Raw genomic sequence first — 13,584 nt, 5'->3', positions numbered from 1 at the left:
AACACATACTTTGTTCTCCTTTAGAAGCACCATGATTCACACGAATGCATTAAAGTTTTGGGGAGGAAAAAGTTGACATCAACAGAACAGCAGAGCAGGTAGCTCCAAGCTCTTGTTCTCCCACAGAAGTGTCAAAAAGTAAGTAAAAACTGCCAGAACTAATTTTGTTAGAATTCTGGAAAATAGTCATAAGTATATAGCAAGCAAGAAACTACTGAATCAAGGAAAAGCTCACTTGAAAATGGCAGGAAAGTTTTGTGGTGTCTTTATTTGTCTTTGTCCCATTCCTTCCCCAGCAGTGATTTTGTTTTTGAATCAATGGCCACCTACATTTCCAGTGTGGAACCCTGGTCCCTCATTCTGTCTGTGTGCTACCAGAAGGACATATGCAAAGAGCTTGTATTAGTTTGCTAGGACTTTCATAACAAAATAACACAGGCTAGGTAACCTAAACAATAGAATGACTTTCTCACAATTTTTTAGGCTAGAAATCCAAGATCTATGTGATAGCAGTACTGGTTTCTCCCAAGGACTCTCTCCCTGGCTTGCAGATTGCTACATCCTCACTGTATCCTTGTATGGCTTTTCCTCTATGCACACATCTCTGATATCTCTTTTCTCCTCTTCTTTTAAGGACCTCATTCATGTCAGATTAGGAACTACCTTCATGACCTCATTTACCCTTAATTACCTCTTTAAAGACCTTCACTCCAAATACACATACATTCTGAGGTACTGGTGGTTAGCACTTCAACATATAAATTTTGAAGGAACACAACTCAGCCTATAACAGTGCTCATTTTTGTTCCACCTAATCCAGTATAATTTGGGATAGAAAAGCAGTAGATATTGATCAAACACACTGCAAGAAATACTAAAAACATTCATATGCCTGGAGTAAAAGATTATAGTTGAAATATACAATAGACCATTTAAAGGCCTGAGAGCAAAAGCTGAGAAGTTTCTTAGGGAAATCAGGAAATTCAAAATCAGCCATGCATGCAGGAGAATTTAAAAAGCCACAGGCATTCTCAGGGCAAGATGAATACTCAGAAAGGATCTGAGCAGATCCTAAGAGTTCACCTTGGGCTGATCACTAGATTCAGTTCAAGACTGTCTAAGTATCAAAGGAGTGCCCCCAGAATAGAGACAATAAATAAAAACTGGGAGAGGTATTTTTTGTTTGATTATTTGTTTGATTTTTTTTAGCCCTCAGTGATTAAGAAAATTTCCATGAAAACCCTAGTAGAGTACAAGCTGAGAAACAGACTATAATGGCCACACAAAAGTTAAGAAACATAGTCTTTGCAAAAATAGTGTTAGAAAGTCACCAAATGGATGGTTTACAATAGCTTTGAACAACAACATCTAAAGCATCCAGAAACCTCTGGCAAAGTGGGAGAATCTACTTTCCCCTTCTCCCCTTGAGTTATCAGTTATAAAAGTCAAATGTCTAGTTATCAACAAAAATCACAAAGCATACAAAAAAAAAACAGGAAAATATGTCCCATTTGAAGGAAAAAAACAAATGGACAATAAACATCCCTGAGGAAGTTCAGACACTGGACTTACTAGATAAATTCTGTAAAGCAACTGTCTTAAATATGCTTAAAGATCTAAAGGAAAACAAGGACAAATAATAAAAGGAAATCAGGAGATTGGTATATGAATAAAGGAAAATATCAATAAAGAGCTACAAATTATAAGAAGGAACCAAAAAGAAGTTATGTAGCTGAAATGTGAAAAAAGAGAAATGGAAAATTGACCAAAGGAATTTAACAGTATATTTGAACAGGCAGAAGAAAGAATCTGTGAATGTGACGATGGGGTAAGTGAGTTATTGAGTTTGAGGAACGTAAAAGAAAAAGAATAAAGAAAACCAAACAGAATCTAAAGGACCAATGGAACACCAACAGACCAACATACGCATTCTGAGAGTGAGAGAGGGGTAGGAAGAATCTTTGAATATCTGAATAGAATATTTGAAGAAATAATGGCTTCTCAAATTTGATGAAAGATAGAAATCTACAAATCCACAATCTTCAATGAACATCAAGTAGGAAAACCCAAAGAGATTCACACTGAGAAACATTACAATCAAACTACTGAAAGCCAAAGACAATGAGAGAATTTTTAAAACAGCAAGAAAAAAACCAAATCATTACTCACATGGGATGTACAATAAAATCATTACCAATCCCTCAGAAGAAGCCTGGGAAGCCAGACTGCAAGGGATGATATATTTAAAATGCTGAAATTAAAAAAAAAATTGTAGCTAAAAATTTATATCCAGGAAAACTATCTTTCACCAATGAAAGATAAATTAAGACATTCAGAGATAAACAAAGGCTGAGAGAGTTCATTAGAACCAGACTTACCCTACAGGAAATGATAAAGGGAGTCTTTCAGGTTGAAATGCAAGGATGCTGGACAGTAACTTGAAGCCTAACAAAGAAAGTTCTATGTTATTGGATGTATAATAAATAAAGATACTATTTGTGACAAGAAAAACCTAAAAGGAGGAGGATGTAACTGTATAAAAGTAGAGTTTTGTATGTTATAGAAGTTAAATTGGTATCAATTCAAACTAGATTGTTATAAATTTAGGATGTTAAAGGTAATCCCCACAGTAACCACAAAGAAACTATCTAAAAAGCATATCTCTTTGAAATAAAAGAGAATCAAAATGGTTTACTGAAAGAAAAAATCAACTAAATACAAAAGAGGATGGCAATAGACAAAGGGAAAAACAAAAATGCTGTAAAATATAGAGATCAAATATCAAATGGCAGAAATCATTCCTTATATAAGTAATTACATGTAAATGCACTAAACTCTTTCACACAAAGGATAGAGATAGGAAGACCGTATAAAACAAACTATGATCCAATTATATGCTGTCTATAAGAGACTCACTTTAGATCCAAAGACATGAGTAGACTGTGAGAGGATGGAAAAACATATTCGATGCAAATAGTAACCAAAAGAGAGTGGAGGACTTATGCTAACATAAGTCAAAATCTCTTAAAAGAGACAAAGAATGACAATATACATTGATAAAAGATTCAAATCATCAAGATGATATTACAATCCTAGAAACACATGCACCAAACAACAGAATCCCAAAATAATGAAGTAAACCTTGATAAAATTGATAGAAAAAATAATACTTTTATAGTAATAGTTGGAAACTTTAATATACCATTTCAGTAATAGATAGAACATCAATGCAGAGATCAGTATCGATATATAGGATATGAGCAACACTATAAACAAACCAGACCTAACAAACATATAAAGAATACACCATCCAACAACAGAATACACAGTCTTCTCAAGTGTACATGCAACATTCTCTAGGATAGACCACATATCGGGTTACAAAATAAATATTAATAAAATTTAAAAGATTAAAATTATAAAAATATCTTTTCCAAATATAGTCAAATGAAGCTAAAAATCAATAATAAAAGGAAAACCAGGGACTTCCCTGGTGGTCCAGTGGCTAAGATTCCATACTTTCACTGTAGGGGGTATGGGTTCAATAATGGTCAGGGACCTCAGATCCTGCATGCTGCATGGCACAGCCACAAGAATTTTTAAAAAATTTTAAGAACAGGAAACTCAGAAAATTCACAAATATTTGGAAAATAACACACTCTTATACAACTAATAGGTTATAGAAAAAATCACAAGGGAAATTAAAGAATGAAAACAAAACTGCAACATACCAAAACTTATGGAATGCACTGATAGTGTTCAGAGGGAAATTTTAAAGGTAAATGCCTACAGTTAAAAAGAAGAAAGGCCCCAAATCAATAACGTAATATTACATCTTGAGGAACTAGAGAAAGAAGAGCAAACTAAACCCAAAGCTAGCAGAGGAAATAAATAATAAAGATCAAAGTAGAGAAAAAAATAGAAAAGCAATTAGAGAAGCAATACAACCAAAATCTGGCTCTTTTAAAAGATCAACAAAAATTACAAACCTTTACCTAGACTGACAAAGATAAAAAGAAGACTCAAATAACTAAAATCAGAAATGCAAACAATCAGAAATGCAATTACTACTGATCTCGCAGAAGTAAAAAGAATTATAAAAGAAGATTGTAAACAAATTAGATAACCTAAATAAAACTCAACATTCTGAAAATTAAAATCACGGCTTCTGGTCCCATCAATTCATGGCAAACAGACGTGAAAACAATGGAAACTGTGAGAGACTTTATATTTTTAGGCTCCAAAATCACTGCAGACTGTGACTGCAGCCATGAAATTAAAAGATGTTTGGTCCTTGGAAGAAAAGCTATGATCAACATAGACAGCATATTAAAGCACAGACATTACTTTGCCAACAAAGGTTCGTCTAGTCAAAGCTATGGTTTTCCCAGTGGTCATGTATGGATGTGAGAGTTGGACTATAAAGAAAGCTGAGCACCAAAGAATTGATGCTTTTGAACTGTGGTGTTGGAGAAGACTCTTTTTGAGAATCACTTGGACCACAAGGAGATCAAACCAGTCTATCCTAAAGGAAATCCGTCCTGAATATTCATTGGAAGGACTAATGCTGAAGCTGCAACTCCAATACTTTAGCCACCTGATGAGAAGAACTGACTCACTGGAAAAGACCCTGATGCTGGGAAAGATTGAAGGCGGGAGGAGAAGGGGACAACAGAGGATGAGATGGTTGGATGGCATCACCGACTCAATGGACATGAGTTTGAGTAAGCTCCGGGAGTTGGTGATGGACAGGGACGCCTGGCATGCTGTAGTCCATGGGGTCGCAATGTGTTGGACACAACTGAGCAACTGAACTGAACTGACTGAGATAAAATGGACAAATACCTAGAAATACATAATTTACCTAAACTGACTCAAGATGAAATAGAAAAATCTTGGACCTATAACAAGTAAATAAATCTAATGAAAAATCAAAAACCTTCCAACAAAGTTTAGGACCAGATGGCTTCACTGGTGAATTCTTACAACACATAAGGAAGAAATAACACCAATCCTTCTCAAACTCTTCCAAGAAATAAGAGAGAAAAGAATACTTCCTAACTCATTCTATGAGGCCAAAATTAGTTTGACATCAAAGACAGATAAATACATCACAGGAAAATAAAATTAAGGACAAATAACCTTTGTGGCTATAGATGCAAAAATCTACAACAAAATAGTATCAAAACAAATTCAACCACATAGTAAAAGGATTATACATCACGGGCAACTGAGATTTATCCCATTAGAGGAAGTTTGTAAACTTTGTTGATCTTTTAAGATAGCCAACTTTTGGTTCTGTTGAGGGCAGCAGGGAGGAAGGAAGGACAGAATAGTGATATGAGTGATTAGATGTCTATATAATTCTTCTTCCCAGTCAAATTCTCATCAAATTCTCATTGGAGTATCTTTGCTGATAAACCAATTAGATGAGTTTAACTAGTGTCAACTCTTTCTGCAGTTTATAGAACACATTCATTTGCTGGTGATCACATCGAAGAATGTGTTACTGTTAATTAGAACACCTTAGTAAATTATTGGGCTAAAACACAGATGGGAGGTTGTGTTGGCACATGTCAGGATAACTCTTAACAGTGAAAAACAATTCTATTATTCAACCCAAAGAACTTGCAGACATTGTCCCATATTCAGGTAACTTCTATCCTCAGGGTGATTTTATTGGCCTCAGGCATTTTATCCCTCTAGTTAAAAAAGGTGTCCCTAAAGTTAGGCAGTTTCTGCCTCTTACAAACTCTGTGACCTTGGGAAAATTAATGAATTTCTTTTGTGCCTCAGTTTCCTCATCTATAAAATGGGAGACATTCAGTTCAGTTCAGTCGCTCAGTCGTGTCTGACTCTTTGCAACCCCGTTGACTGCAGCATGCCAGGCTTCCCTGTGCATCACCGACTCTCAGAGCTTGCTCAAACTCATGTCCATTGAGTTGGTGATGCCATCCAACCATCTCATCCTCTGTCGTCCCCTTCTCCTCTTGCCTTCAGTCTTTCCCAGCATCAGGGTCTTTTCTAATGAGTCAGTTCTTTGCATCAGGTGGCCAAAGGATTGGAGTTTCAGCTTCAGCACCAGTACTTCCAATGAATATTCAGGACAGATTTCCTTTAGGACTGACTGGTTTGATCTCCTTGCAGTCCAGGGGACTCTCAAGAGTCTTCTCCAACACCACAGTTCAAAAGCATCAATTCTTCAGTGCTAGCTTTCTTTAGAGTCCAACTCTCACATCCATATATGACTACTGGAAAATCCATAGCTTTGACTAGATGGACGCTAGTAATGTCCACGCAGAGTAATGTCTCTGCTTTTTAACATGATGCCTAGGTTGGTCATAACTTTTCTTCCAAGGAGCAAGCGTCTTTTAATTTCATGGCTGCAATCACCATCTGCAATGATTTTGGAGCCCAAGAAAATAAACTCTCTCACTGTTTCCATTGTTTTTCCATCTATTTGCAATGGAGTGATGGGACTGGATGCCATGATCTTAGTTTTTTGAATGTTGAGTTTTAAGCCAGCTTTTTCAATCTTCCCTTTCACTTTCATCAAGAGGCTCTTTAGTTCCTCTTCACTTTCTGCCATCAGGGTGGTGTCATCTGTGTATCTGAGGTTATTGATATTTCTCCCTGCAATCTTGATTCTAGCTTGTGCTTCATCCAGTCCAGCATTTTGCTGGGAATGGGAATGGGCATTTCACTGGGAATGGGAATGGGAGACATGGTAGCATGTAATTATTGAAGAATGAAATAAGGCACTTATTGGCACACAGTAAGATGTGAGCTCCTTATTAATACATGCATGTGAAAGTTACTTCTTTTTTCATTTCCAAGGTTTTATATCGAAATGCAAATGATTCTTAAGGCAGTGTCCAAGACTGAAATGATCAGATGTAAAGGATCAAATTATCCCAGAAGTGTACAAATCAATGAAAAATAACATGGTTTGCAGGTCAGAGGATATTATGCAATGAATCTAGTGCAGCAAAGTGGTTGAAAATTTAGGATTTTGGAATCAGAATAATGAGACCTTGAGTCTCAGCTTCTTTAATTACTGTGGTATGACTTTAATCAAGTTACTTAATTTTTCTAACCCCCAGTTTCCTCATCTGAAAATATTTATTGGAGCACTAAAACAATTCCTCTTTTCTGAGGATTAAAACAGACAATTTTTAAAATGTGCTCAGTACAGTGTATCAATATGTGGTAACTTAAAAAATATTTTGAATTCTAGCAGTATACTCACACTACCATGTACCGGGAAGGATAAAAACAGATGTATGATGGTATGGCCCAGCCTTCTAATTGGTTCCAAGCCAGTTGGGGAGGCCAGACAATCAGATAATCTACAGTACAAGAAAACCTACATTTGGATTTTCAAATTCCTCCTGTTAAGATGCTGTTTCTCTCTTTCCTGTTTCTTTTCCCACATTATTCATTTTCTATCTCATATATAAAAATTCATGAACGTTTTCCACCCTGAATTGGACCATCTAAAAGGAAATATCTTGTTGTGAAGAGAGGAAAGAAAGTAAAGACACACAATTTCTCATGACTTGACTCTACCTTGTCTACTTGATCTCTTACTAGCCTAAAAATATATTTGTTATAGAATAAAGTTCTATGGACAAGAAAGAGACTCTTTTTTTCTGTTTTTTTTTTTTTTGAGTAACCTAAATAGAAAAACAAAATAAAGCAGAGTAGGAAGTGCCCATGGAAAATAAGTCATCTTGGCAGATAATGAATAACAAGGGGATAAACTAAAAAGACGTGGAATATTTCAAAGATGTAGGCTGAGAAATGTTTTGGTAATGTGGTGATGTTTATGATCTGATGCCCAAAAACACTTTTAAAAAAACACTTTTTCATTAAAAGCAGAGAAGTTAGTTATATTAAAAAGAAAAACAGCTTACTACATCTCTTTTATCCAAATTCCTTGTTTCTTCTTTTACCAAAAGTTTCCTTGCCTGGAAATTTACATTAGCTGTTGAGACCTTTTCTTTTTTTCATTTTGAGAACTCAACATGGACTTGAGAAGTCAAAACATGGCACTCAAACGTTGCTGCAGCTGTGTTTTACTACCAGCCTTTGAAGGAGGTGCCAAGCCAAACTCCTCCTCATTCAGATCCTACCTGCTTGTTGTGAACAGAGTCAACTGGGGTGTCGCTTGAACCAGGATACTGAGCCTTTGTTAAGTGGAAACAAATTTCCACAGGAGAAAGCAATGAGTGAATAGATGGTTCATGGCAACATGAACTGTTTCGTATCTTAGAAAGTATTATGTGGGAACCACAGGAGGGCAATAAGTACACTGCAGCATAACATGAAACTGGAAGTCAGTGGGAAGTGGTTCATCTACTGTCAGAGGCAAAGAGTTTGTCACTGTACCCTTTGGACATGCCTGATTTTACCCGATCTCTGAAGCCAAACAGGGTCAGGCTGGTCAGTGCTTGCTTGGAGGAGAAACAAAGGGCAAGAGGAAAAGAGAGTTGTCCCCTGTGTCTCTGGAGGAAAAAGCATGCTCTTTGTTCAAAGCACATCTAGGATGAATAAACCTCCATGGAGTTTTCCAGGCAAGAATACTGGAGTGGGTAGTCATTCCCTTCTCCAGGGATCTTCGCAACCCAGGGATCAAACCCATGTCTCCTGTGTCTCCTGCATTGCAGGCAGATTCTTTACTGTCTGAGTCACCAGGGAAACTAAACCTTGCTTTATACTATATTTATTGATGTAACAATCTGGACATTAACTGACACTGCTGGGTTTCTTTCTTTTTTTTAAATTTGTTTATTTTTTAATTTTACAATATTGTATTGGTTTTGCCATACATTGACATGAATCAGCTATGGGTGTTCCACATCCTGAACCCCACTCCCACCTCCCTCCCCATCCCATCCCTCTGGGTCATCCCAGTGCACCAGCCCCGAGCACCCTGTCTCATGCATCAAACCTGGACTGGCGATTCGCTTCACATGTGATAATTTACATGTTTCAATGCCATTCTCCCATATCATCCTGCCCTCGCCCTCTCCCAGAGTCCAAAAGACTGTTCTATACATCTGTGTCTCTTTTGCTGTCTTGCATATGGTGAGCTAATTTTCTCTGGTTTTGTATTTCTGTACATCATTTCCCATTAGGCAGTCACAGGGTATAAAGAAGGAATGGGGTAAATTCAGAGGTATCATGAGAATCAAACTAGACCCATTGATTTAAAGGGTATTCCACAAAAGGAGGTGGGTATTCCTGACCCATCCACCATTCAAAATGTAGCTCCATTTGAACTCATGTGCCAGGCTATTCCATCATCATGTGTACCCGCTGTTGACATCTACAAGGTTGATGAGCCTAAGGTCAAAGAAAGCCACTCATCCAAAAGGCAATTTTGATCACAACTATTGACAATGAATTCCATTTAACAGTCTTCAGCTTATATTTTCCAAGTCCAAACCTCTTCAGGGTAAGTTATCATTGCTTAACTGTCATTATTTGAAACGCTAGTGGGAATGTTATTACTGTGAACCTCTCTGGGTAAAACTTTCTCTCTCTCTCTCTTTTTTTTTTTTTTTGCAATCTCACCATCATTTTAATTTTGTTTACATCTCTAGTCATTTGCACAGATGTTGATGGAGCTGTATTTTTGCTTCAATGTCTATTGCAACATTTTTATTGCATTCTGCAGGTCCTCCAGTAAACGTTACTTGCAATATTTTTATCAACAGTTTTGGATCAGTCACAGAAACCACCATGGTAAGTGCTACAATGCCACTGGCAAGAGAAAAACATGAATTGATTATGCCATGAACACAACCTGTCAAATTTTCTATTTATTGTTCAACTTGCAGGACCTCCTGTAAATGTTACCTGCAACATATTTATCAACAGCTTTGGGTCAATAGCAGAAACTACAATGGTGAGTGGGACTGAGCATTGAAGCCATCGTGTGAAGGAATGGGATGTGTGATCAAAGGGCACTGTTGTACATTTGTGGGACATTTACTGAGTGCTAATTTCCAAGTTTATTCACCTCTAGAAAGCAATTAGTTCTACTCTTTCACCTTAGGAATTCATTAGTCAAATATTCATTTGCTTAAAATTCAATAATCTTTCATCTATCATGCCAGAGAAATTCTGGAAACACTTGATGTTTGGTTATATTTAGGTAGAATTATCAGTAATGAGCTGGTGCATAATTAAGGATATTTAAATATTTGCATCTCCAATGTTTCAGAAATACAAATTTCAAAGTTTAGGAGATATTTTCATATAATGGGACACTTTAACATAATCGAGCTTCAGACATGCTACATTTAAGATATATGCCAAGAGGCTGACCTTAAAATGAACACACACACACACACACACACACACCAATTTGATGGCAGTAGAAAGTTGTTCCAAATCCACAGGAATTACATAACATGCATGGCTCCCTTCCCCCAAAATAAACATAAAACTAATAAAACCCCATCATATTCTAAGCACAGACATGTTTCACATATATGAAAAAGATTTCAGATACTTTAAAATTCACCAAGACTCTTTATCGGTGTCAAAGTGGTATTGTTGCCTGTGACAGAGCCTATTAGGTCAGTAACCCTATAGTGCTAGAGTATAGTGTGGAGATTACATTTTGAGTGAAATATTTTCTTGGCCTCCATATAATTTAAGTCCACTGACTGGTTCTAATTTTCATGACTATGTAAAAGTATGTTGTTGTATTAAGTCCCTTTAGTCATGTCTGCCTCTTTGTGACCCCATGGACTATAGCCTGCCAGGCTTTTCTGTCCATGGGATTTTCCAGGCAAAAATATCAGAGTGGGTTGCCGTTTCCTCCTCCAGGGGATCTTCCCAACCCAGGAACTAAACCAGCATCTCTTAGTTCTCCTGCATTGGCAGGTGGGTTCTTTACCAATAGCGCCACCTGTATATGTAAAGTACACAGCTGTATTACTGGATGAGATCAAAATAAAATACAGTTGAGTTTGACTAAGTACTATGGTGGCTGATGTCCTAGAAACACTCAAGAAATAATAAGCACAGTGCCATTGAGAAGAAAAAACCAGTGTTCCACTGTGTTTATGAATTCTCTTTCAGACTATTAGGATTGTGTTCAACAAATTACTGTACTTCTTGATGTCCTTGATGTTAGAAAATAATAATTTACCTCAACATTCATTTCCACTGGCAAGTCAGACATAATACAACTCCACCATCCATTTTAATATTATTCTGACACAGCATTGTCCAGAAATGAAACTTTTGGGACTTTGACCATATGTAGTGCATTAAGAATTTTACTCAACTAAGATAGTTTTGATAGGATTATTAATTAACTCATAAGAAAAGCTCAACACAGAAAGAAGACTCCAACTTTGGACTTGGCATTCAGTGTCTGTCTCTCCCCTCTTGGTTTTATCTTGATAACAGAGGGGCAGATATTCCAACCGCCCAAATCACTATCACCAGCTTTACACGATGGCATTCAATGACAATACTTGCACGACCTAATGCTGATTGCATTAATTAGACCCTTAAGTTGCTTTGATTAAATTTCCTCATTGCATCTTACCCTCAATCAAAAATGTAAATATAAACCTTTTCAATGTTCATTAATGCAAGATAAAGCTAAACATTCAAGGAGATGAAAATGAAAACTATGGATATCCTTGTTTTCCTGTGTCTTTAAGAGCTACTGAAGGTGTTTAATAAATGGGCTGCCTAGGTGCTTCCTGGTCACTTACTAAAGTGTCCTTTGTCATGTTTCCTATAAGAAAACTTGGAAATCGTTGCCCCAGCGTAATATCAATGGCCTGTCTATTCTGCTGTATGAGATGTATTGAATCGCATGATCAGAAGAATGATGCCTATATGCTTCTTTTATTTCTTAGCTTCTGATATAATAACAAACTGAATTTGGCTCTTAAAAAGTATCTGTATTTTCTTCAATCATGGCTCTTGTGTGAAACTAAAGAAATGTTTTTGAAACTCTACCAAGCTTAAATCAAAGAATAAATTCTCATGTCATGTAGGGTAGGAACTAGCAACCATTCTCTAAAGTGCCAGACAGTAAATACTTAAGATTTTGAGGACCAGACAATTTCTGTCACAACTACTTAATCCCACCCTTTCAGCATAAAAGCAGCCATAAACAACAGTAAGGAAATGGCTGTGGCTGTTTTCCAAAAAAAATAAACTTTACTTATAAACACAGATTATGGCCAAATTTGGCCCACAGGCCATAGATTGTCAATTCTGGGATGTAAGGCATCATTATTTAAATAGACATTATGCAGGTGATCATAAGAACATGAGAATTGCTTCACTTTGAGAAGATCTTACCTTTCCATATCTTTTAGGCTCTGCTTAGGCATCTACCTGATGCACCCAGAGAGTGTCATCAGAGCCCAAGTTTCCCTTACCAAAACCCTGAGACTCTACTGCTCATGAATATACTCATAAAATATGGCTCAAAAGATGGTCCAAAAAATTAAACAGAAACAAATTCTTCCTTGAACTCTTTAGTTGACAAGATATCAGACTCTTAGCTTTTCTGCACAGTAATATATGTAGTTATTGAGGATGTTGATTAGTGCTATGAATGGGGGAAGAATAATAGTTTTGCTTTCCCTATGTTTTCTGGAATGATTTTTTTTCCCCAAGAATGTATCAGAATTTTGAGTTTCTAAACATGTTGATTTCTCTCATATCCCACTCTTATCCCACAACCCTTGGCAGCATTATTGAAGAATTTAGTTTGGACGTTTGTTTCTAAATAAGAGGCAATAAGTACCTGTTTGAAGAACTCAGTATGACTTTCTTTTGGTGCTGTCCAGTGTGCCCTATTATGCTTCATGAAATCCCACTAAATTATTGTTGTTACTTACTCCCTGCAAAGAACAGGCTCACACAGGGACTCATATTGCCTCTTACTCCTTTGGTATATTAGTGTTGAAGATGTGCACCCACAGGACAATATATTTGTGTTATTCTAAAGAATATTTTTATGGACCATTATGGTCATACACATTATTTCAAAATATATATTTCTGTTCATTAAAAGTCACAGGGCTCTGTTGACGGTCATTACTAGCTGACCCTGTGTTAAGAGTATTCAGTGGGACAATTTTTTTTGTTGTTGTTTATGATTCCAAAAGACTCATTAGACCAGAAAGGGGTGGATGATGAGACAGGTTATAATTTAGTTTTGGAATGTAAGTTTACCATTTCCTTTTCTTTCTTTCCTCTTTTTCTTTAGCTAGTGATGGCAAGTTAATTTACAGGATGAGGGGTATATTTGCAAGCCCCTCCATCCTAACACAAAGGCATAGTTCGGGAATACTGATAGTGTCAGTAATGGTCAAGAATATTTGCATGCCATCTGCATGCAGCTGTCCCCAAGGTTGGGCCATTAGAAAATGGAGAAGAGACAGTCTCCTCAAACCTTCCAAATAAATAACTGCTTGGAAGGATGTGGGTGAACAGAATGTGGCTTGAACCTGTGAGTGCTGGAGCACTCCCCATGCCAAAGCAGCAGGAAATAGACTGCAACAGCAGGGAGTGGGTAGAAAGAGCTGAAAGTGT

General features: G+C 36.8%; 1 protein-coding gene across 2 annotated transcripts in view; it reads left to right on the top strand.

Moving 5' to 3' along the window:
• The window catches only part of GLRA2 (glycine receptor alpha 2), a 206,737-nt gene that overhangs the window by 32,066 nt on the left and 161,087 nt on the right, over positions 1 to 13,584 (top strand). Inside the window, exon 3 of one of the 2 annotated variants that reach the window (XM_068962485.1) lies at positions 9,846 to 9,913. In XM_068962485.1, coding sequence (XP_068818586.1) covers positions 9,846 to 9,913 — 68 coding nt within the window. Of the gene's footprint in view, positions 1 to 9,682; positions 9,751 to 9,845; positions 9,914 to 13,584 lie in introns of both variants that reach the window. The other variant, XM_068962484.1, reaches the window with a different exon arrangement.

Source organism: Capricornis sumatraensis, chromosome X (assembly GCF_032405125.1).
Source record: "Capricornis sumatraensis isolate serow.1 chromosome X, serow.2, whole genome shotgun sequence".
NCBI classification, from domain to species: domain Eukaryota; kingdom Metazoa; phylum Chordata; class Mammalia; order Artiodactyla; family Bovidae; genus Capricornis; species Capricornis sumatraensis.
The sequence above is the reverse complement of the archived record's forward strand: the minus strand, read 5'-3'. Positions and strand labels throughout refer to the sequence as shown.